Source organism: Ambystoma mexicanum, chromosome 2p (assembly GCF_040938575.1).
Source record: "Ambystoma mexicanum isolate Mex_15411 chromosome 2p, UKY_AmexF1_1, whole genome shotgun sequence".
NCBI classification, from domain to species: Eukaryota; Metazoa; Chordata; class Amphibia; order Caudata; family Ambystomatidae; genus Ambystoma; species Ambystoma mexicanum.
Genome location: NC_090923.1, coordinates 933,747,553 through 933,773,083, shown reverse-complemented (window position 1 = coordinate 933,773,083; position 25,531 = coordinate 933,747,553). Strand labels below are relative to the sequence as shown.

At 45.8% G+C, this 25,531-nt stretch overlaps 1 protein-coding gene across 2 annotated transcripts in view; it reads left to right on the top strand.

Moving 5' to 3' along the window:
* ERCC2 (ERCC excision repair 2, TFIIH core complex helicase subunit) overlaps positions 1-25,531 on the top strand; it is a 1,037,455-nt gene that overhangs the window by 180,932 nt on the left and 830,992 nt on the right. For both annotated transcript variants that reach the window (XM_069644679.1, XM_069644680.1), the window contains exon 4: positions 9,652-9,714. In XM_069644679.1, the coding sequence (XP_069500780.1) occupies positions 9,652-9,714 (63 nt within the window). The remainder of the gene's footprint in view (positions 1-9,651; positions 9,715-25,531) is intronic.

Sequence of the window (25,531 nt, the reverse complement as noted above, 5' to 3'; positions counted from 1 at the left end):
ATCATTATTTCTGTGGGTGATTTGTTGGTGGCTTTTTGGGGCGTGTTGCGATAATCCCTGAGCATCCTGTACAGTGCTTGATGCGGATTCGTGACCTCAATGCAAGCTTTCTGGACAGTCTTTTTGATTGACGCCATGAAGCGTTCCGCCATTCCGCTGGCTTGGGGCCATCGGGGTGTAATCTTTTGGTGTAAGAAACCCATGTATCTTGCAAATGCTGAGAATTAATGGCCGTTAAACGGGGGTCCGTTATCAGACTTAATGGTTCGGGGTATACCCCACTCGCTGAGTACCTCGTGGAAGATGGCAGCCACCTGAGGGTATGCAGTAGTTGTCTTTTTTACAATGGGAAACTATGAGTATTAATCACTAAATATTAAGAGGTAATCTCCTGACTCCATGGGTCCATAGAAATCGACAGCCACTCTGTCCATTGGTAGTTCTGGAATGTGCGTCGGTTGTAGTGGAGTGGGGGCTTCCACCTGTGCGGTACATTGGCAGGGCAGACAGTTCCTGGCCCAGCTGTCCACTAGCCAGTCCATGAATGGGAACCATAAGTGGCACCTTAGCTGCTTTTCGTATTGTCAGCCCCTCTATGGCCTTTGTGTGCCGTTTTGATGACCTCGGCTCTGAGTGTATCGGGGACGACTTGTCGGCAGCACCGTAGTAGAACGGAATGGTCCTTGACCGCTAGCTCGTTATGCACCCTCGCTAGCCTCTCTAACTCTTCTTTGTACGCCCCCGGGGTGCTCTGGATGGCGCGGCAGTAGTCTCTCCACTTGTTACTCTGAGGCTGATGGCTAAGGCCATTGATGGGTCGGCGGCAGATGTGGAAGCAATGGCTTCCAGGGGCAGTGTCGGTGGTAGGGCACTGGCGGCAACTTAGTTGATGTATTTAGCGTCTTTTTTGTGTCATCGGTGCCCCCGATGGATAGCTCAAGATATAAATTGCCAGATTTTGATCGCCTCCTTCCCTATGGATGATGGCATAGTCGTATTCTTGCAGCCTAATGCCCCATTGTTCAATTCTGGGTGGCATTTACGTGCGGGGCTACCCAAATAGTGAGAGTAAGGCCTGGTGATCGGTGATCAAAGTGAATCTCTTTCCAATGACGAAATATGTGAACGTGTTTGCATGTCCAGACTGCTGCCAAGCTTTCTTTCTCGGCTTGCGAGTATGCCGACTCTGTGGCTGACAGGGCCCTGCTGGCATAGGCAACAATGTGTCTAGGGTGTATTTCGGCCTGCTTGTTTGCACAAGGATGGTGCCCAGTCGCACTGGGCTGGCATCCACTGTAATTTCTGTGTGCCACGTAGGGTCAGCATAGGCAAGACGGTGCACCTCAGCAAAAGCCTTCTTGATGCCGTCGAATGCAGATTGGCAGTCCATTGACCTTTCGTGTGAAGAGTCCTTCCGTAGAAGTCTTCTCAGTGGCTCAGTGAGGGATGCGTAGTGCGGGATGTATCGGGCACAGTATCCGGCCATGCCAAGGAATGACCGCTTATCAGCCACTTGCGCCGGCTCCTGTAAATTGGTGATGGTGCTGACCTTGTCTGGGTTGATGTCATGTCTTCATCCGAGAAGATGTGGCTAAAGAATGTTTTTTCCTACTGGACCTGCTCTTCTCCAGATTGAGCATCGGGCACGCATTGTGCAGTGCCTCGCATGTCTCTAGTAGTGCTGTGTCGTGTTCCTCCTAGGACGTGCCGAACCCAAGGATGTCATCACTGTAGTTCAGTGCGCCCTTGACTGCGCAAATGACTTGCCGTATGGCCTCCTGGAAAATTTATGCGGCAGAAGAGATACCAAAGTTTAGTCAGCGATAGCAGAAAAGTCCCTTTTGCGTGGTGAATGTGGTGATGCTTCTCCTCTCTGGGTGGAGTTCGAGCTGGTGGTATCCTTGTATGAGGTACAGTTTCGAAAATGTGATTGAGTTATTTCACAATACAATCATGTCTCGATGCATGGACCTGGGTGTCGCTCTCGTTATATGGCAGTATTGGCCATCCTCATATTGACGCATACTCGGAGGCGTCCTCTTTCTTTTGGGACAATGACCAATTGGGAGACCCACGGGGTGGGTCCTGTGGCTGGCTCAATGATTTCAATTCAGAGTAGTTGATCAAGCTCCTTCGAGGTGGCAGCCTGGAGGTGGAACCCTACCCTTCTAGGGTGTTGAGGGGCGGGTCTGACGGATACATCGATGTGTAATCTGACGGGTGCTCCCTTGAGCTTCCCTAGGCCCCTGCATAGATTTGGGAACCTGGGTAGGATTGTGTCTTAAGTTCTCTCGGGGTGGCGTTGACTGTGCACACCAGTTCTCTGTTGTTGGTGGTTGGCGTGGTCGATTGGATCACCTCTCCTTCTTGGAAACGGATGTCAATGAGGCCAAGGTAGCACGCTGTGTGGTAGCTGATGAGGCGGCGACACTTGGTTGGGCTTCATATGACAAGTGCCAGTCCATTGTACATCAGGCATCTACTGATCTGTTCGATCGAGTGTAGGGGGCATTGGTGCTCCCCATTGAAAGATTCTCGAGCTGGCCTTGTAGAGTCCAGGTCTCTCAGGCATCTGCAGGAATTCTTGCTCTCCCATGATGTTTACCATCACACCCGAGTCAGTTACAAAGCAGAATAATCTGTTTCCCAGGGTAACTGCGACTCTGGATGCCTCTTTTCGCCTCATGATTGTCTTGGATGAGGTTGATGTATTTGTCGAGTTGAGTTTGGCCATATTCATCGCCGTAATGGTATTGCAGATTTTGTTGATGGTCCCTGTAGGCTTGATATGTGTTTTGGGGCTCATCGTATTCAAGTGAGTGTATGGGTGATACTGGTTTTAACCCTGTTCGGTGTCTTGCAGATGGGCCTCTTCTAGTGCCCTGACATACCATCTCTGGCCTTGGTAATATGGTATGTTGGGTATGTTCTGATAGACTGGCATCTTGAGTGGGTGGCCCTATGTCATACTTTGCGGTTGAGTGCTCACCTGGGGGGTGGGGAATGGTCTCCCTTCTCTGCAGACCGACTAAGTGTGCTTCCCTGCCACAGTTCGAGCATTTTTGGGATAGGGCGGGGCAGGTCCCTGAATGCGGGAAGTTCATTCCACAAAGGTAGTACTGTCTGTGTGGCCTGAAACCTGTTTGGCTGTTCGCCCCTGGTCTGTGGGTCGTTGAGCTTGTGGTTGAATGGCTGCAATGGTCTCGCCTTTCTCGTGTTTTGCATTTGTTTTTTTTTCCGATGGAAGCTGCTTGTGAGTCCACCCTTTAAAAAACGCTTTCGAATGGATTGTGTCCGCCCACGTATTCCTCATTTTATGATAATCGTATCCCAGCTTCAGCTGCTTCAGAAAGAATTTTCACCAGGGGGTGCTAGGTTTGAGACCGCAGAGTCGAAGTTCCTCGGGGGCTGCCATCGGGCGTTGATGTCATCCGCTGTATAAAGGGCTCGAGCAGCGCCTGTTACTTCAGTTCTGTTTTTCCGACGCAACTGCTTCGTGTTACGAACAGCGCATCAAGAATTTCTTCGACGATGTCCTCGTCTTCAACTCCCTCCACACCCAAGACAGTGTCCAAAAAATGTCTGAAGTGTGGCAGGAAGATGTCTATAACCGACCCCCATTGGAATTGCCTCTGGTGCCTCAGCCCAGACCATCTGGTGGATGAGTACGGATCCTGTCAGGCCATGTCAAATAAGGCTCTTAAGGAACGCAGAGGTATAATGGCGGTGGGGGAGGAGAAATATAAGTCTTCGAAAAGACAAAAGGATTCGGATGAATCCAGTAGAAAATCTTGTCATGAGTCGAGGAGGTCGATATCGGAGAGTTGTTCGAGGAAATCTTCCTCGTCTTCGACTAAAGTCAAAGAAGTGACGTCATAGGTCTTCTTCCTCCTTGTCCTCTTCTGAGAGGAGAGTAACTTACCCTTCAAAGCACGATTCCCCAGAAAAATGGGAGGGCTTTGATGCTTAAAATATTCGAGAAAGTGGCCCAGACCCCCTCGAAGTTGGCACGTGGTGATCATGCCTCTACTCAAAAAGTGATAGAGGAAAATCAAGATGAGAACATGCAAGGGTTGAAAAAGAATTGAGTGTCTTCAAGGGAAAGTTCCCCGATGCCTCGCACTAAGTCTAAGCATTCGGTGCATAAATTGGGACTAGCGGAATCAGCGTCGAAGCCAAGACTCGACTCGACACTGTCGACGACCATAGCATTGAGTTCGATGACGAAGATGACGTTGACACCTTTAGCTGTATTGAAGCCTCCTTCGACACAGTTGAAGCTAGCGTCTACCCTATCGACGCCTTTATCAAGACCTTCTTTGATACCAAGACCCAAGTCGACGCCATTGTCCACGTTTAGGCAAATTCCACCTTCTTTGCATGAAAAGACTTTCCACCCTCAACCTAGACAAGATTTTTTTAGATCCATGTCATCTATTCTTCTGAAGAGGATGTCACTCCAGCTGGAGTTAGATTTGGAGCCAGAGAGGTTCATGAAGAACTAGTGGACCCACAGTCTAAGATAACAGACCTTTATGACTGTCTCCAAAATGCAAGTGGCTTAGACACTTCACCTGAAGTGGATTTTGAAAGGCCAGACCCTACAGATCATGCTGGTCCAGTTATAGGAACCTCCTTATGGGAAGGGTCATTGATTTTATGGGTTGGAAAGCAGCTTCCCCAGATTTTGACCAGGATGACATGACTGACATCCTGAGTGAAGGTCCTTTTTAAAAGATCCTGTTCTGCCATTCCATAAAGCTCTGCAAAAATGAGTAATTGTAAATTGGAATACTCCTGATTTGATTGCAGCACTAAATAAGAAACTGGTACCAAAATATAGACCAGCTTTATCAGATCCAGAATATTTATCCAAACATCCATCTCCTGAAAGTCTAGTGGTGCAGGCTGCAACCTCTACTAGGCAATCAGCTTACCCATCAATACCACCAGACAGGGACGATAAAAAAAGTTGATGCTTGGGCCCGGAAATCTTTTTCTTCGGGCAGCATGGCCCTGAAATCGACTAATGTCACTTGAACATTAGCAAGATTTACGTATACCCTGTGGGGCTGCATGTAATCAACGGCTGAACGCATCCCAGAAGGTGAGGAACGGGGTGGTTTCCTGGCTATAGTGAAGGATAATAAAGAGGCTATGGAGGAATGCCTTCAGTCAGGATTGGACACTGCGGATAGTATAATCGGGTCCATGGCATCTAGCACGGTCTTGCGCAGATTCGCATGGCTAAGGAAATCTGGTTTTGCACCTGATGTGCAGTCTAGATTACTTAATATGCCCTTTGACGGCTTGAGGTTGTTTGGCAGCAAGGCGGACGAGAGCTTGGAGTAGCTGCAGACCTCGAAAATGGCAGCAAAATCACTCAGCGCCGCTATAAGTCAACCTCAACAACACTCTTACGCTGGCTCATCTTGCTGGAAGAGTCGCCCCTTTCGCTTCTATTCCTCTTTTGGAAAAGGGAGTGGGCAGGCCAGTCAGAGAGGCCAACAGAGAACACCGTTTTGTGGTGGAAAAGGGAGAGGTGCTAGATCAGCCACAGCAGCGGCTACTACCTCCTCAGCCACTGCTGCAGCCGCTGCAAAGCCACTTTGAGGTCTTAACCCACAAAACCCTGGTGGGAGGCAGAATCACTCGGTATCTGGACGAATGGCGGGGCATTACGTCGGATGCCTGTGCACTAGAGATAGTGATCCCATGGTTACTGCCTTCTTTTTCATCAAAGACCTCAAGATCATCCACCGGGAGCCAAGACCTGCTCCTTGAGATTTTAACTCTGCTAGAGAAAGGTACAATAGAACATGCACCTTTAGCGGAGAGGAACAAGGGCTGGTACTCCCCCTATTTTTTCATCCCCAAAAAGGATGGAGGATTGAGACCCATCTTGGACTTGAGAAGCTTGAACAAGTTCCTCAGGAAGGACAAGTTCAAGATGGTGACCCTTTCGCAGATCCTTCAGGCTCTTCAGCTTCAGGACTGGGTGGTTTCATTGGATCTTCAGGATACTTATTTTCATGTGCCAATCCATCTCAAGCATAGAAAGTACCTGAGGTTCCTGGTACCTGAGGTTCGCCATTGGTGGTTCTCATTATCAGTTTCGGGTTCTACCATTTGGGCTGACCTACGCCCCGACGGTTTTTACCAAACTGATGGCAGTGGTGGCAGCGAGTATCAGAAGAAGGGGGATTCACGTCTACCCTTATCTGGACGATTGGATAATCAGGGCGAGTTCATCCGACCTGCCACTCCTTACACAGTCTGGGCTTCTCCCTCAATTACAAGAAGTCACAAATGATTCCAAGCCAAAAACTCCAATTCATCGGAGTGATCCTGGACACTTCCTCAGGTAAAGCCTTGCCTCCCGACGAGAGAGCTCACCACATTCTGCAGATGGTAATGAAGTTTCAAAATGTGCAACATCTACCGGCTTTCGACTTTCTAAGTTTGTTAGGCCCCATGACATCCTGCATTTTTCTGGTGCGAGAGGCCGGATTGAGGATGAGATCCCTTCAGTGAGCCCTCAGGACTCAATGGTCCCAGTATTCGGGGGAGATGTCAGACCTTCTACAAGTCCTGACCAAAGTGGCTCAAGATCTCCTATGGTGGGCTAGCAAGGAGAATATCCTCAAGGGGCAACCTTTTTGGCAACCATGGGCGGAGATAACGGTAGTGATGGACTCCTCACTCACATGGTGGGGAGTCCACACCAACGATCTGACAATCGGCAGTCGTTGGTCTCCATCAGAGTCCAAACTACATATCAACCTATTGGAGCTGAGAACAATCAGACTAGCGCTGAAGACTTTTCTGCCCTCTGTACAGGGAAAGAATGTCCCAATAATGACAGACAACACAGTGGCCATGTACTACCTCAACAATAGAGGAGGCGTAGGATCACTTCCACTGTGCCGAGAGGCAATGCAGCTCTGGTTTTGGGCAATGCAAGAAGGAATCTCTCTATCGGCAGTTCACCTCGCCGGAGAGCTAAACACGGCGGCAGACGCTCTGAGCAGGCAGAGCACAGTCTCCCACGAATGGGAACTAGCTCAGGAAGTCCTTCAAGAGATCTTTTCCCTTTGGGGAACCCCTCAAGTGGATCTGTTCGTGACCGGGGCCAACCGGAAGTTCAAACTGTATTGCTCAAGGGAATTTCCCCCAAGAGGAGCTCTAGGGGACGCGTTCCTAGTGGACTGTGTATTTCCACTCCTTTATGCGTTTCCTACAGTCCCCGTGATTCCTCACATAATCAGGAGGTTGAGAAAGTTCAGGAAAACCATGATCCTAATTGCCCCGTATTGGGCCAGGAGGACGTGGTACCCGGACCTTCTGGACATGTCCATCTGCCCTCCAATACGTCTTCCACAAAGAGAGGATCTTCTCTCGCAAGGTAGGGTTCTCTGTCCAGAGGTCAAAACACTCAGCCTTCACGCATGGTTTCTGAGAGGCTAAAATATAAGGATTGGGACCTCCCGGATGGCGTAATGGAGATTTTGCTTTCGGCCCGTAGGCCAGCAACAAAATCCCTGTACCAGTGTTGTTACAACAAGTTCAGTGACTGGTGCATGGATAAGAATGTGGATCCATTTCTTTGTAATACTGCAACAGTACTTTCTTTTCTCTTACACTTAGCCAATTTGGGGCTCCAAGTTGGAACTATAAAAGGTTACTTGGAAGCGCTATCTATTTTTAAGCGCTCCTCGGAAGAGGTGTCCTATTTTAAAATGCCTTTATTCAATTCTTAAAAGGGTTGACAAATGTATACCCTCCGACACCTTTTCAGGTGCCCATCTGAGATTTAAATCTAGTCTTAAAATTTCTCATGTGTGCTCCTTTCGAACCTTTACATTCTTGCCCATTAAGACTGCTCACTCTTAAGACAATTCTGTTAGTGGCTATAACAGGGTAAGTGAGTTGCAGGCACTGTCTTGTAAGCCTCCTCACACCATTTTCCATAGGGATAAAGTTATTTTAAAAGTCAAAACCATCTTTCTTGCCTAAAATAGTGTCTGATTTGCATCTGTCACAAAAGATTGTGTTACCTTCCTTTTATCCTCCACCTCAGGCTAGTAAGGAAGAGGAAAGGTTACATAGACTGGACCCTAAAAGGGCTCTCAGTTTCTACATTTCCAGATTGGTAAATCTCCGACAATGTGTCCAATTGTTTGTTGGATATACTGGACACAAATTGGGCCTTGCAGTATCTAAACAAACACTATCCAGATGGATAATTGTAGCAATCTCTGAATGCTATAAACTAGCTGGGAAAGAGCCTCCAGATGGATTAAGGGCTCATTCAACCAGAGGCATGGCAACTTCCACGGCTCTTCAGAGGGGTGTCGCGGGGCAGGATATTTGTGCTGCGGCCACCAGGTCATCAATGCACACCTTTTGAAAAGCATTACTGCTTTCCATGCACTTGCACGATTTGAATGACACCTGGCCTAGTAAAATCGTTGTCTGTCCTCCCCTGTTCCCCCTTCCTTGCCTCGTCGCGCCTTGAAACACTTGTGTATAGGCGCGTTATAAATGCCATATCAATGCAAGTCCCTGAAAAGACCATGGTAAATGCCGTGATAGTCATTTTTTTGTCTCTAAGCTCCCTCCAGGAAGTGGCTAACTACTGTCCAATGCTGAGGCCACCCCTTCTTCCCCAGGCTCTGTTAGTCTCAGTCACGACAATGATGGTGGTTCATCCTCGCCTCGAACTGCAGGCCTCTGGATGCCCTCTGGACCAATGCAGCCACCCCTTCTAGATCATGTGGACAATCTTTGGCAGTTTGTCTTCTGATCCTTTGCCTTAGTCGTCGTTCTTCTCCTAGCTCCTTACTGATCTACATGACTGGGCTTCTGGACCTTCTTGAACGAGTCATTTGTTGTGCATTTCCCCTGTTTCCTCTACTTTGCACCTATCTCATCTGAATGGCCTATGACCATAAGCGATCTGTTGCCCACCACGCCCCCTTTTCCTTTTGGCTCCCCAAATCGAGCCTGTGTTTAGTGGTTACCTGACAAATGAACACTAAATATAAAGAAAAAACATTCCATATGACCTACACCTCCCTCAGTGCAGCCCTTTATCAAGAGGTGGTTGACCTCATTGAGTAGCCACAAGCGGAAGGTGTGGGTTTTCGCACATTTATAGGGCAAAACTCATTCTTGGCTTCTCATGCTTCGAGCTTTTGCCCAGGAACTGATTTATGTTCTCAAAATAAAAAGTACTGTTTGCTGCTAGCCAAATCTTTAGCTGTATCACTATCGAAGTGGATTGGCTGCATCACACGATTTAAGTCCTAAACTTGGTAAAGTCTGTCTGTGATTGTCGTACATACTTTAGAGACCACTGACTAAGCCCCCTTAAAGATATAGTGCCAGTAAATTGTGACATTTTTCTGACATTTGGCTAATGAAGTGATCGTCTTGTGGGAAAAGGATCAGGAGTAGTTGGCTTGAGAGCCCTCCAGATGGCTCCGGACTGAATCACCATGTGTGATGTTTGCCACTGTATTGTGTTCCAAAGTAAAGTTTCTCACTGCATTGGAGATTTATTCGTACATCTTGGCATGTCATTTATTCACCCACTGTAATGTTTTGTAGGTTATATTTATTGTTATTTGTTTGTTTGCTACTTCTCAGGCATACCCCTTGGAAGTGACAAAGCTTCTGTACTGCTCCCGGACTGTGCCAGAGATTGAGAAGGTAAGGATATCCAATTTGTTTCAGCAGTAGTACGGGTCCAATAGATGGTAAAGTTTGGAATACGTTTGCGTTTGGCACACAAGCTGTGAGAGTGGCCTTGTGACGCTGAGGAAAAAAACTCAAACATGCACATGTGAAGCTCGTTGGTGCGGGAACTAACCAGGTCATCATTAATTTGCTTGCATGATTGTGTGCAGTTTTCTATGGCTTGGTTGATGTACAAGATCTGCATCTTATTTGGAGGCATTTGTGAGCACAATTTCGTAATTGTAGGCTATGATTGTCTGGAAGCAAACTTAGTTACTTTGGACATAAGGTAGGGTATACTAAGTTAGTAGATCATTGTTCTGGGGAGGGAGCTAGCATAGTGGCTTTGACTGGGAAATAATTGAAAGATCGTTTGGGTGAGCTTGCAGTGTCCGATATTGAAATACCTTTTGGAGCATGGATAGGCATCGGTTACATGGGCATCCATGTTGGATAATGCAGTGGTTGCAATTTGGGATTGTCATGATGATGGATCTACTATATGTTTACTCTGAATTCAACATCCTACACATTTTTCTTTTTCAAATTGAATTACCTCTTCCTTTTATCATTTCTGTGTGTACCTTCTACACCCTTTGCTCTGTCGCTGCTCTCCCTCTAATTGGCCCATTCCCATGTCACCATTTATATTTTGGGACACTTTCTAAATTGGTTTAGTATATAATAATTGTGTTTGAGTGCAGACCTAGCTTCAGGAAGCAACAAAGCGCTTTACAAATCATAAGAGGAATGGACATGTGGCGAGTGAAGCAGAGATACAAGGGAGTGGGGAGCTAGCAATGGGGCGGGGGAGTACAGGCAATTTGACAGCAAGTGATCTGCAAGCAACTAGAGGAGAAGCACATGGTGGGGAGTTTCAGGTTGGAAGTGGAGGGTGTGTATGGGTTTATGAATTCCTGCTCTGTGCTCTTTTTGTCAAAACGTCTTACTCCTGTCATGACAAATCCAGCACTGTAATTATTTTGCTAGTCTGGCAACGCCAAGATGCAGGTCACCTAGAACTTTGTTTTTACCCATTAAATGCTGAGTGTTCTGATTTTAAAGATTATCACTCCCACGCCCCTCTTCATGGTCTGAGTACTGTATAAAACATTCCACATGGCTAGAATACCCATGGGGCTTGCAGGTCAGACTCAGTTTGCTTATTCAGCCGTCATTCTCATTTTCACTTTAAGGCGGTCCCAAAAGTGCCAAACAGACCCAGAGGGTCTAGAGTCCCTCCTAACCAGACTCAAAGATGAAGTAGACCAGGTGCAAGGCAACATCCAGCTTTATTATCATCCAAACAAAGCCGGGACAGCATACAAGCATTCAAATCTTGTTACTCAACATTTTTACAAGAAACCATCTCTTAAGTACTACAAACTTGTCACCAATGATGTCATAACATAATCTCAGTTACAAAACCTACAGGCATCGGTTAGTGGGTTTGGCTACATATAGATTATATAGGGATTAAACATTTGATTGGATTTCACATCTGATGGCTCCACCTGGAACCACTCATATATTGATGAAGGTAAAACTACATCATTCTTACAACAAATTATTGGTTGACCTACTATTTGAGGGACTGCATGACACTAAGGGTTTTGATAGGTTGGCTCCCTGCTAACCAACCTTGGACACTTGACAGGTCATGAAGATATGAATCAGACAGAGAGTAGGGGAGAGAGGCCCATGGACTGTCCTTTGTTCAATTAAAAAAGTTACCATCCCTCATTCTCAGGCCATGAGACCGGGCAATCTCTTTGTTCTTTACCTTGTAGGGCAGCTTGTCTATTTGTGATTTTAGGGAGTAGTGCAGGTGTTTTCTTTCTTGTTGGCTTCTAATGAATAGTCGGTGTTCTCCAGTTATAGGTTACTTGTTAGAAGACCGTGTATGAAATTGAATAACCTTCTATTTATTGAGGTTGTAGCTAATGTTAACGTGTGTCGTGTTTTCTGTTTCCACAAGGGACATGCTTGAGTTATTCTCCATGGAGTCTCTTGGCATGCTATTTTGCTGCAACTAGCTAACAGACTGGTTGTATCCTCATAACACTTTAAATATTCTAGGAATATCCTGCTTGTGTCTTGGGAACTGCTATCTCGTGCCTTTGCTCCGCCGTTCCCATCCTCCCCTATTTCATTTTAACCGTGGCACTAATTGTAAGCTAACTTCTGAGCTCTGCACGGATCTGCTTTTCTGTGGATTCAGCATTTTGTGTTCTCACGAAGTCTTGAGGCCTTTGATTAATTAAAACATGCTGTGGCTTCCATTTTTATGTTTGTGAGCTATGTTCAGGAGTCGTTCATGTTGCATTCAACTTAAGTGGCTATGTTAGTTTCTTCATGTCACATTTATGCATTTATATATGAAGAATATTAACATAGCATCAATTACCTAGTGTAGATGTTCTTCATATGAAATGCATGTTTGCTTTGTGTCTAATGCATGCGCTTGTTACTGTTATGTCAGCTTGACTGCTTTTGCAATATTCAGCTTAAATTGCATCCACATCCTGCTGTACCTGCCTGGGATAGGGACGGTACAGTTGTCTCTGTGAGTAACGTTTCTCAGCTGTGTGGTAATGGGCCGGGAGGGAGGGGCAGAAGCTATGGATGACATCTTCATCTGCCTCCCAACAGCCTGGAGGCAAAGAATGTAGGAATATACATAACCATTCATTAGCCCTGTGCAGGGATGTGGCCTAAATTGAGCAATATGAGGAACAGGCTGTAGTTGAGTATGCTCCCCTTTTTGTATCATGAGAGGCATAGAGTAGGTAATGGGAGCAGTGTCCTAATAAAGGTCCTAAAGTATGTCTGATTAACAACTCAGCTGGGAAATCATTTGCTTGTGCCTGCCAGGTCCTTTGTAAACCCACATGTTGGCACTTATGTATTCATGCTCGAATGCCCAGAGGTAAAATATGGTACTGCTATGAAGCAACGTTTTCTTTCACTCTGCAGAATGTCCACAGGTCCATTAGGCCCACTACCTAGTAATCCCGAGAAAGCAAGGCTGGAAGAGGAGTCTGTCTTCTTAGTCGCTTTGGTCACATATGTTGCTTTTTTTGGTTTTTTTGCGTTCATTCATTGCAAAATTAGAAATTACACAATCTTCTTCTCCTCGTCCTTTAAAATAGTTTAAAATAAAAATAAAACTGAAGAAGAGCATGTAAGTACCTGAAGTGTGAAATAAGGTGAAAGAGGTAAAAAAGTAAAAAAGCAGAAAAACATTCTTCCCAAATCAGGTATGGTATGGCTAATCGCTACATCTCACACCACAGGGTTGACTATCCACCACTAGTCCACATCAGCTCCTTTTGTTTCCACTATGGCAATATTTCATTCATAAATGCTATTGTTGCTACGACTACTGACCCCTTTTCCCACTTAGAGCAAATGTCCACCAGGTGTCCGTGCTCATGGATGGGGGGCGTGTTTTAAGAATTGACTGAAATGTTTAGTTCTGATTTCAGTCAGTCCCATACAGAACAGTAAGTGTTTTAAGGTTTCCACTTGATCTTTTCCTGAGCAGAAACCACATTTGTTGTTTTTCATTGCATTTAATAGGGACCTTGACCCAATTATTTAATTTGTCAAAAAAGGTTCAGCCGAAATCGGAGGAATTGATATCTGTTGTGTCTAGATGGGAACTTCATCAGGTATTTAGGTAAAACACCAAGGGCCCTTGTTTTGTTGGCCATGTTCCGTTGTAACTTGTAGGCAGAAGCCTTGTTTAGGTTCAAAATCCAGTCCTACTCCCCCAATTTACTTTTCAGTTTGGTATTCAGCTCTTCTTCAGTGGACCTCAGTTTTGCCCGGTTGACATCATAAGAGTGTTTGTAAGTGAGAGGAGAGAGTTTGAGAGGTAGAAATAGAATAGGAGTAGCAAGATGGCAGTGGGCTGATAGTTGCCGGAATAATGGAGTAGATTTGGGAGTAGGAAGTGATGATTGTTGGTACTGGGTGGTAGTCTTAGTTAGAGAAAGAGGTAGTATGTAGCAGTGATTGTAGCGGCTGTGAAGAATACGATTAAACGGAGAAGAGGTGGTGGAGTGGTATTGTTAATAAAGACGTAGGAATAGCAGTAGAGGGATAGTAGTAAAAATGATAGGGAGTGGCGAATAGGAGTAGTGGTGGGAGGGGCGAGAGAAAGATCATAACAGAAGAATTGCAAGAGGGTAGGAAGTAGAACAGGAACAAAGAAGAAATGAGAAAGTATAACAGCAGAGGTAGTAGTAGAGTGGTAGTTATTCAAGGAATAAGAAGAGAAGTAAGTCCAAAGGGTGGCTGTGGAAAGAAGGAGTGATAGATCGGAGGTGCAGTAGTATGGCCGGAGGAGAACATCAGAGGCCCAGTGTTGTGGAAGGAGTCGGGTGAGATTGTGCATGCAAGGAGAACAGGTGGCATTGTGTAGAAGAGGCCACCATCACTACTGACTCCCTTAGTAGACTAAGCGGGTTAGGTCAGGGTAAGTTTGAAGGTCAGTTAGCCATCATTTTTAGAGAAGCAACTATTGGTACAAGGAAGGGAGAGACAGATAGTTGTTCCCTTTTGGTAGTACCAAGACCCCGTTGAGGATGCCTAGGCTTGGGAGGGGCTAAACCGGTGGGAATTACAGATAGCAGGAATTAGGCATGGCCCTAGTGACAAACTTCCCTTAAGATACCAGTGGGCCCCAACGGTTCCCCAGAGAAGCCCTGGTCCAAACAATCTGTAAAGTTACAATAAACACCCTTGGAACTACTTTGGGAGACAGTGTGGTTATTTGTGGCAGACACTCCGCCAGTTTGATTTGCCTCAAGAGTCTTTACAAAGGTGTTGGCTCCATTGGTGGGGTTTCCCAACAAGGAAGGGGGAAGCAGCCTTCCCATCATCCAGACGTTTGGCTAATCCAAGGGCTTCGCCAAAGAAAATAGACAATGGTGTGTTGGGTACATTGAAATTGTTTTAAAAAAATGTTGGTTTCTGTTGAAACTTCTCCAGGTCTCATCTAGCCCATCACAGGGTCTAGCTTTCATTGGGGCAGAGCAGAAGAGGGTTGTTTGGCACTACCAGAAATTAGCTGTTTTGATCAGGAAATCTCTGATTTCCACAGGAGGTGACAGTGAGTCAAAGGCTGAGAGTGCAGGGCCTAATGGCTTCCTGGATGTTGGTCACGCCTTTAGGAAAGGCTCAATCTCAGGTTTGCTCACCTTTGCATTCTTTGGACTCCAGTTCACAGAAGTTGCAAGGCTCTCTTCCCAGTGTGTTCCATCGTGAGGACTCTGCCTCATCGGTGGATGTAACTAGTGAACATGAACAGAGTATTTGCTCTCAACCCACCCATCCCAACCGTGATCACGATGGACCCAAGTGCCCTGGGATGGGGCACCACGATGGAGAACAGAGCAATTCATGGTTTTTGGTGAACCGAATGGTCCAGTAACTGCTCTTAATGCTGGGAACTGTCAACAGTATTCAGGTAGATACTGTTATTTCTCCCTGGATCCAGGAAGGTTATCCAAATCAGTACAGACAACACAATGCCAATGGCCTATGTAAACCGGAAAAGGTGGGACCAGATCCAGACCCCTGACGAGGTGTAAGTGAACGATGAGTGGACCCTAGCATCTGAGACCCCCATCTGTACCATGCATGTTGCTACTGTTGCCACCCTCTGTTGCAGAGTGCCAGCCAGCACTTTTCCTGGCCAGTGTTTTTTTTCCCCGTTCTTTCAGACCCATGACTCGCAGAGTACATCGGAGAATAGCGAGGAAACCCAAACTGAAGCTAGTAGAACAGAATCAAGAACAGCCAGTGAAATGGACTGGGAATTTAAGGGGGGAGGGTTTTTAAAGCCTTTCACCTATTTAACACAGACCTTGAGGAAAATACAGGCACAGATTGGTTCCTAGAGTCAGATAAGCGCTGCAGCCAATGAAAGGGGGAGGGGAAACAGAGCCAGCAGAAACAGTATTTCAGAAGAGTTAATGGGAGGCAGATTGTGGGATGCAGGGGTGTGTGGAAGTAGACTGAGACCAAGAGCAGGACAGACCGAGGAGAAGAGTGCTGAAGAGTTGGTGGCATAATTGGAGCAAACTGCTGGTGAGAGAGAGTGATACCAATTGCATGTGTGGAGTGTGAGGAATGGGCAGTCTCTGTGTGAGAGAAAGAAAGATGGAGAAAGAGAGGGAGAAGTGTAGGGGGAATTAGCAAGAGTGAAAGTTAGATAGTGAGTTTATGGGGTAAGGTGTGGAGAGTGCAAGGTGGTAGTGGAACTAGGGGTGTGGATGGAGTGAAGCAGAATGAAGGGGGTTGACGGTAGTGGTACAGAGCGTTTGGTATAGCATAGATGTAGAACGGCAGTGTAGTGAGAGATGAGGGAAGGGGTGTGTAGCGAGAGGTGAGTAGAGGGGTGTTGGGAGAGGTGTTGGGGAGGTGAGTAGTGGGGTGTTCGAGAGAGGTAAAGAGAGGGGATGTAGTGGAGGTGGCAAAGGTGTAGTGAGATGGGTGTAGTAAGAGGTGAGGAGAGGGTTGTAGAGAGAGGTGAGGCGATGGGGTGCAGTGTGTAGTGTAAGGAGACGAGGGAGGAGAAAGGCAACAAAAGGACAGTGTGTGTGAAGACAGGAGGGAGTATGAACAGTGAGCAGATGGTGGGAGAAATGAAGACGGTAGTAAGACCAAAGTACAGCAAACTGGATCGACTGAGGATAACAATGAACTGGAGCATCTGAGATTGGCATTTTCCCATCAAGCCACATGAACAATCCTGGGCAGTGATAGGATAGAGCCTCTCTAAAAAATCTCTAGTGGGAGCCAACTAGAAGGCTGTTGCCTTTAGGTCCTCATTGCAAGCTAGCAGTAGATAGCAGGTGTTATCGATAGTCAGTTGGAGAACCTGAGATTTTAGGGACTGCCTGGGCTAGGTAGGTCAAAGCACATGGGAGATGAGAGAGGGGTGCCTAATAGTGTGTCCCTCCCTCCCCTTTCTAGTCTGGATCATTCCATTAAAGCATCTGCCTGTTTTTCTTTTTAAATAAAACCCTTGAATTTTTCTAGATACCCCATGACTTATGTCCATCTGTCGCATTAGGCGGATGCCTGGAGCAGACCTTTTCCAGCAACCCAAAACGTAACTCCTTGCCCCAGGTGTTTCAACAGTTGTGTGAAGCGTCCTCTGTTTGGCACTCAAGATCCTCACCCACTGGCTTGGCTCTGTGTCACTGACATTGACGTGGCCCCTTAAGGTTCTCTGTGCTTTTCTCCCCATCCCGTTAATTATCGCGGTTGTGCTGTTGATCTGAGAAATTTCCACCCAGTTCATCTTTGTTGCACCTTATTGGTCAGAAACATATGTTTGGAACTAGCCAGGCTCCCCCTTAGATCTTGTGCAGCCTTCCATCAACACTGCACTACCCACATGTGCCTCATGTCTGCAGCGGGCAATAGCTAGTTTGGAGCATAAAAGGTACGGTTTTAGAAGTGAAAGTCCATCCATAGAACTAGCTAGCATGATTCATAATTCCAGGAGAACTTTGATGGTGTAAGCCTATTCCAAGCCATGGAGTTAATTTTACATATGGTGTCAGTCCAGGATGATTCTCCCTCTGGAGTATGGTATCTGTGAAATGTCCCCGGCATGTCCATGGAAGTGGATGATTTGTTCCCAAAGGGGCTTGGTGCCACCAGAGGCCACATGACCCTCTGTTTTGGTGCAGTTTTGAGAAGATCCACTCCCTGCCCTCATGCAGGGGAGTTGTGATGGGTTGCTATATTGAGACAATGGGGAGCAGTGCCCCTTTAAGGGACATTGTAATCAGTAAGAACAGCAATCGCACAAGAACAATTTTGATTCATGACCGCCACACTATGGTATAGGAATCGCATGGTGGATCAAGTGAGACAACTACTACGGGTAGCAGCAGTATGCACGATTGTGAGGGCTGTTTGAAATTGCTGAAAGCTATTTAGCTCCTGCTTCTACCGTAGGAGAGTCTGGTTAGCTTAAACTAATGCGTTGCAATCATGCATATATGACAATAATCTTGTGTGTTTTAGAATGTAAATGAAGAATAATTGGGGCACGTCTATGAGACTTTTAAATGTAAGGGCTCATACATAATGGAGGGAATATTAGTAATGGAGGGAATATTAGTGTGCGTCTAATTTGCAGAGTACTCTTCTGATTCTCCAGCGGTAGCTCCGGTCTACTGGGTGATGCCCAAAAACTAGGAGCTGGTTTTAGCTCATGCTCCTTGAATTGGAATTTTGAGCCCTGCTAAGTGCTTTCTCGAGTAACATCTAAGATCCAAGATGATAGATGAACCTTTTATAGACTTGATCTGCACGACGCACAACAGCCTTCTAATCGGTTCTATGTTCATTCAACAGCATTTTTTGCCAAAATGTTTTTCTTGAAAACGCATTGAAATTTGTATTTTCATTTTTGGGGATTCCCCCCGAACTCCTCTCCCCTATTAATGTTACATTATTCCCGACCCTCCCCCATCCCTTTACATACTCTTACCCACAACCCCCTTTATTTTTCGATGAGTTTATTTCAGAAAATAAAATTCGGGAATAAAACCATCGGAAAAAAACACTGTCAATGAAGGAACGTCATACCCTCCAATCCCAAGGAGAGAACAAATATGAGAAACAGCTGCATATCCTAATGCTGAGCCCAGCCTATGGGGTAGGATCAATGCCCAATAAGACCCACGAGAAACAGAAGCCTAGTGTGGGTTTGGAGACCGAGGAAGCTTGCATTTGGAGACTGAAGAGGTACAAGGGACTCGGCAATGGAAGATCATGATTGGAGGGGAGAGGAGGCAAAAGAGCATCAGTAGGAGTTGAAGGATGGTTTTAGTATGGGACCTGCCACATCAGACTGAGGAAGAAAGAGGGTGAAAATGACCCCAGGGAGAAGTGGTTTTTTACTTGGGAGGACATGTCAGAGACTCTGACTCTTTAATTAAAGTCTGGCTCAGAATCAACATCTGGTGTAATATCAAGTGACAGCTACTACTCTGTATTCAAGACTACAGGAGGAGGAAAATCTGCATATTGTGAGAACCCTGAAGGAGTCTCACCCGCTAGTCCTCGGAGATCTGTCATCCAGGTGACCAGGACACTGCCATTGCTATTGGATCCAGTTCTTGGGGGTGGGCCAGCGGGGGAGGATCACCTGGATGTGGGGTTTTCGGGGGAGTGGAAGCATGACACCAGGCGAGACGCGGTACCCCCTTTTCCAACACAGACTTTCTTACACCGTGAAAGACAATGGACTAACACCAGAGCGGTTTACCTGACGTGTCCCAACACAAGGGTTAGGCAGAGTCCGACAGTTGACAATAACTACACACACCTGACGGCCCTTTCACTTCCCCACAGGGAAAAAAGGCAGAGTACGAGAGCACACTTTGAGTAAGAACAAACGCAAGAGGGAGCAGCTATTCCAGGACGGCAATTCAAAAAGAGAAGAAAGGCAGCGAGATCGGAAAGGACAACAAGGAGGGAAGTGCCCTTGCCTTTGTCGACCCAAACCCGTGAAGCCTCTGTGAAAGGAATCGTAAAACCAGGAACTGCAGCATGCGTGTGGTGTAACAGATGTCTACGGTGCACAGGACCCTCCCGCACTGATAACAGAGGTGGGGAGGCGCGCTTGCTACTGTGGTACCGTCCTTGACACCAGAGACAAGAAACTACAAGGTCAGCACAGCCGGTGAGTCTGAGGAAGAACCTATAGTAAACCGCACAGTGTTGGGGGAAGGTTGCAAACAGCAACTTTTTTGAACACAGAACTTGTGTGCTAAGTGAACTTGTAAAGCCAAATGAAATACCAGCTGCACAGTGGTCCAACACCACGCGGACAAGAAAACTATCCTTCTCTGCCGACTCCCCAAGACTATGGAACCTCCTCCCTGTCAGCATCAGACTGGTTTCCACTATTCAGAAAAGAACTCAGGACCCACCTCCTCAAGGAGTCTCTCCTCCTCAACACCTATGCCATCACGTCGATACGCGTGCCACTGAACTTGCTAGATGCTGTCTGCCCCTCTCCTCCTGGCCACCCTGTACAGCTGAACCCCTCCTCTGTGTCCTACACCCCGCTGTATATCTGTTCTGTTGTTACCTCTGAAAAGAGCTTCGTTATGCATCTGTACTGTTGTATACCTCTGTAAAGCGTTCCGTTGCTTTTCGAAGCTAGGTCGATGCTCAATAAATACCATGATGATGATGATAATAATAATGGTATGCAAACTAAAGTATGAACCTTATTTCGAATAGCATTATGATGCAGTTCAAGGTGAGTACAACCTAGTGATATACATTTAGAATGGCAGAATGTTCTTCATGGGGGAGTAAAACCACATTAGTAGACTTTTAGAATGACAATGTAATTCAAGGTAAGCAGACTGTGAGAAACCTGAAGGTGTTCCACTCGCTAGTCCCGGGTGATCTGTCATCCAGGAGACCAGGACAGGGCCATCGCTATTGCATCCATTTCCTGGGGGTGGACCAATGCGGGAGGATCACCTGGATGAGGGGTTTTCGTGGAGTGGAGTGGAAGTGGGACATGAAGGTTGAGACGCAGTATCCCCTTCCTTGTGACACCTTTTCCCCATCCTGTCTAGTAGGATACTTAGAATCTCTACCTCCCTCCCCCCTTTTCCAACACAAATACTTTCTCACAGCGTGAACAACAACGGAATAATGCCCGAGCCGTTTACCTGACATGTCCCAACACAACGGTCCGGTAATTACCGACAACTACACACACACCTGACTACCTTTTCCCTTCCCCATAGGGATAAAAGGCATAGCACAAGAGCACACTCTGAGCAAGGCCGAACGCACAAGAAGGCAGCCATTCCAGGACAGCAGATCAAACGGAGGAAAAAGGTAGCAATACCTGAAAGGAAGTCAAGGAGGGAGTTGCCTTTGCCCTTTTCAGCCCAGACCCGCAAAGCCTCCGATGAAAGGAACACAGGAACTGGAATCACAGCTGGCAAATGGTGTCACAGATGTCAGCGGTACGTGGCACCCTCCCTCACTGATGGCCAGGGTGGGGAGACATGGTTGCCATTGTGCTATCGTCCTTGACTCCAGCGGCAAAGGAACCGCCAACGTGTTCAGCACAGCCGGTGAGTTCGAAGAACCTGATAGTCGACCGGCCTATGTTAAGCTCAAGGTTGCAGTGGCAACATTAAGAAGATAATTAGATGAGAGGTATTTTGTGAGCAAACTTGGTACCAGAGATAGAGTGGTCTGGAGCCATGTGGGCGCTCAGTCGAAGGTCTGTGACTGGTACCACTCCCCTGAACGACGAAACTGTGTTGGACATTGTGAGTAAAGAGACTACAAGTACCAAGAGGACATAGGGAAGGCCGGTATAAGGTGTTAAGGTGGTCATACAAGGGTCAAGCCAAATTCCTTGTATAATTGAAAGCCCTTGACACATTGCAGAAGTTTTGACGATTGGGAAATAGGCATTTGTGCCCGGCTGAGGGGAACGCTATGTGAGTGTTGAGACAGATATGAACCTGATTGAGGGATACTTATGAATTGGGGTGAACCCTAACACACACTAGAACCTTGTGTGAATAGAACTGTGTGAAGCCTGACTGGGGCTTGAGGGAAAGCATGACTGGGTGAAGATCTGGACTTGAAGAACCTAAGGGGTCTCGAAGAACTTTTTGTTGAAATATGAACTGTGGCACAATGTGCACACGACGGAGGGATGCCAAGAGAAAGCTAGGGGAAGGGAGGCCCCGCTTTCTGATGAGATTTGAAATTGTTAACTGTGGAAAGTGTGAACCCGACTGAGGGAATTGTGGAACTGGCGTTTGCGACCGGTTTAGGGGAACACTGCAGACTGTGATGGTATGAAGCCCGCACTTGCCGTAGGCGAACACAGTGACCCAGAGAGACGGGATCGCCCTTCGGATGCCTCTGTTTAAATTGGCAAGCGCTCTGGTTGGTCTGAGCCTGACTGAGGGAGGCTGATGACTGAGAGAAGGATCGAAGCCCGGTAGAGGGGGATCCAAGGGTGAAGGGTAATCACCCTATGTAAAGGTTAACAGAAGGAACTTTTGTTTTGTTGTTTTTGAGGATCAGGCCCTCTGAAGCAAGATACTTTGCATGAGAAGAGACTTGGGCACAGAAGTCCCCGATACTGAGAAAAGACACTGTAAGCTCCTGCCGGAGAAGCCCAGGAGTGTGCTAAGCTCATAAGTCCTGCCTTGTCCCGTGCTAAAAAACGTGTGGCAGGTAGACCCCATGCCATAACATCCTGACTTATAATTTTGTGAACACTTCATTCTTTTCTTATGAACATGATCCCAAACTATTTACCAATATACCAACCCAGTATGACAACCTGATACATAAACTAAACTACAGGGATTATGAGACATACAACCCACTAACCAAAACCTTACATTTCTGCTTACTTAATTCACACAAAAACCCACACAACCAACTCTCTCACAGCAAACCGCACGAACTTCACCACACTGCAACAACAAATAATCAACACATAGATCGCAACAACAGCACGCGAGGACCCGCTTCGATCCTATATGCGCACGGTGAAAACCGAACTGAAGCTGCCAACAGTACACCACCTCTCACCTTCCTACGCCCTCTTCACCCACTAACCCACCCCCCACCTTTTTTCTTTACAGATCGGCCTGAGCACCTGGAGACCAACTGCATTGTTGACGGTGCGCTATATAAATACCTTTAACATTAACTATTTTGTAACGTAGCGGTAAGGATTGGCAATGGGTTTCTTAGTATAGGCCCTTTTATTTGACTAGACTCCACTTGGACGGTATTATTGTTATTTGATGGTCGTAGCTTGCTCCCATCTTAGATTTAGGTTTAGACTAGGCGTTTATCTCACCCATTTTACAGTTTTAATAAACACCCTTGAACTGTGATCATGTGGGTCTGTCTTACTTTGATGCCATGCCTTCGTTACAAGACCCTATTGGTAATAACTTAGTGTTATTCTGTTTCAGGAATACCAACACTGTTAGAAGTATACACCTTGCAACATATATAACTTATTCTTCTTTCAGAATGGATATAGTTACACTAACATTACTTTCTAGAATACTGGAACACAATTCAAAGGTAAGCAATAACTTCTAGATCACTTTTAAGAATGGCAGTATGCCTTCAAAGGTAAGTAAGAACGTCAGGATTACACATTTAGAACAGAAGTATGCTATTCAAGGTGAGAAAAACTGTATTGGTTACAAACTATTTCTATTGCAGGAATGTGTAGTCAAACCAATGTTACTTTTCAGAAGATTGGAACACAATTCTAAGGTGAGTCAGAACCCTTCTAGACTTTTTCAGAAAGGCATTCAGCAGTTCAAGGTAAGCAAAGACGAAAACATTTAGAATGGCAGTATGCTATTCACGGTGAGTAAACCCTGTGGTAAACATTTACACTTATTCTGTTTCAGGAATAATAAAGTAATACCAACAATGTTACTTTCTATAAGAGTGGAACACAATTCAAAGTTAACTAAATAACTTTGTATACTTTTCAGACTGGCCAATTGACAGGTAAGGAAGAACTGTGTAACAACTTATTCTATGTCAGAGTTACGGTTTGTTGGGTATTTTGTATAGATTTGGGGCCTAGCGGTATTTTCTTACCGCCAAATCGAAAATAATTCAGTAATAATCACTCTTTGCATTCAGATTAGATTTGGTATATAGTACTATAGTACACATACATTATTTCAGCACACTGATACATTTAGTGGTGTTTATGGGTGAGCATAAATCCTTTGTTTTATATATGTGACCACAATATCCAGAACCCCTTATTTTTGTTTAGTTCGTTACGTTTGGTGAGCTATGTCCAGGGCCTCTCTTTCTGCCGACTCATAGACCTTCGGCAGCAGGCTATTTCATTTTGTTAATATTATGTTCCATTCAGAAAACACACACACTCATACACTGCCATGTCTTATCTTTTAGCAACTTTTAAAAATGACAATTGCACTGTGCAAAGATCTTCCCATATTACCAGTGTTATAATGATAGATGCACAAAGGACAAGATAAAAATGAAACACACTTCCCGCCTGCTTTCAGATAATTTTTTTTGTATTATAAAACTTGCATTTCAACACGAGTTTACTCTTTTTTTACAGAAATAAATGGAAAACTCAGAGTAACATTATCTGTAACAAAATGAAAAGAGTGGCGAGGAACAAGAATTCAATTTGCAACATTAAACATGTGGTTAAAACACAGGAATCTCCTCTCCTACTCTGACTGAATATTTTCGCACACATACACACAGCCCCCACATTTCAGCGAGATAATTACCAGGCTTGTTCAGCATGTAACTTCTTTGGCTGGTCGCCTTCTGGAGGGGTTCACCCAGCAAGGACAAGCATTTGTTGTCACTCAAACTGGGACTTGTTCACTGGAAATCCCAGTCTCTGTAGCAGTATTGAATCTGCTTTAGGAATCCGGCATCCCCAGCTATCAACCCAGTCCTTCTCCGAGCTGTGTCAAGATGTCGTCTCCCTTTCTCCCTCCCCGAGTTTCTACAGGAAACCTCTCATTTCAGCCCCCTGGGTGACGTGCACCCAATAGAAATCCATCATGTCCTATCCACCTTCTTTACACAATGGCTCACTTTTACAGTCGCAACTGTAACAAAACTGATTTCCTGCTATTCCAATCCTTGCTTCCTCGAAATACTGTGGATAGAGCACAGAGATGCAAAAAGAAAAAAAAATCTGCACACAGTCTGAAATGAGTTTCAGCCTGCCTCATTTTGCAGTGGAGAACACATTATATTATTAAGAAGTTAGAATCATGTTAGTACGGTTAATTATATTAGTTCATTAATCTTCAAATGTCTCTTGCAACATAGGCATTTCAAATGAAAAGAAAAAAAAATTGTGTGCATTTTGAATATGAAAAATAAAATGCGCTTTTAAATGAGAAAATGGTTTGTTTTTAACCTGTGTAGCCTGTCTTCATTTACATATCCATATGTTGCACTGGCAAAACATAGCTTGAAGCAATTGCACCAAACCCATGCAGTGGTGCTGCATGAAAAAAATGCTATACATTGATCCTGTGTAGTGGCGCTGTACTCCAAAAACACACCAAACAATCCTACAGGTTACAACACCTTTAACAAGTAACACGTGTTCTAGTTTCAAGTCACAGACCTTATCCTTTAAAGTCCTTCCCTATTCTAAGGCATGAGTGATCTCGGGGCAGAAGGGGGCCCTAGTGGTCTAGTGGTCAACAGTAGGCAGGTCAGGATGAGGTTTGGATGCAGGAAAGTCAGCGTTTCAGAGGATTTCTCATTCAACAAGTAGGTACAGACTTCATAGTTAGCAGAAAGTGTTCAGGGACTTCGTAGAAGGCTCCCTAGATGCGTTCCAGCATTAGGCCTGGATGAACGGTAAGGGCGAACTCTCAAACACACAAAATCACCCACTTGGCTACACAGGAGCGACACAAGACCTCCGGTCATTACTACCTTTAACCACACAGTACTTCAGCAGTGAAGAAGAGCTTGCAGACAGACTCCTTCATGATGCAGCTGCACAGGACCCGGTCCCTGGATTCTTGGTCGTTGTGACGAAAGAACAGACACTGGATGGGAACTTGCAGCAGTAGTCGACAGAAAAGGCTCCCAACAAAGGATTCTTCGGTGCTTATCGTGGTTCTGTGGATTTGGCGCCCTTTCCAAGGTACGAGATAAAGAACGTTCATTGATGATCAGATTCGCCTCGCTATCT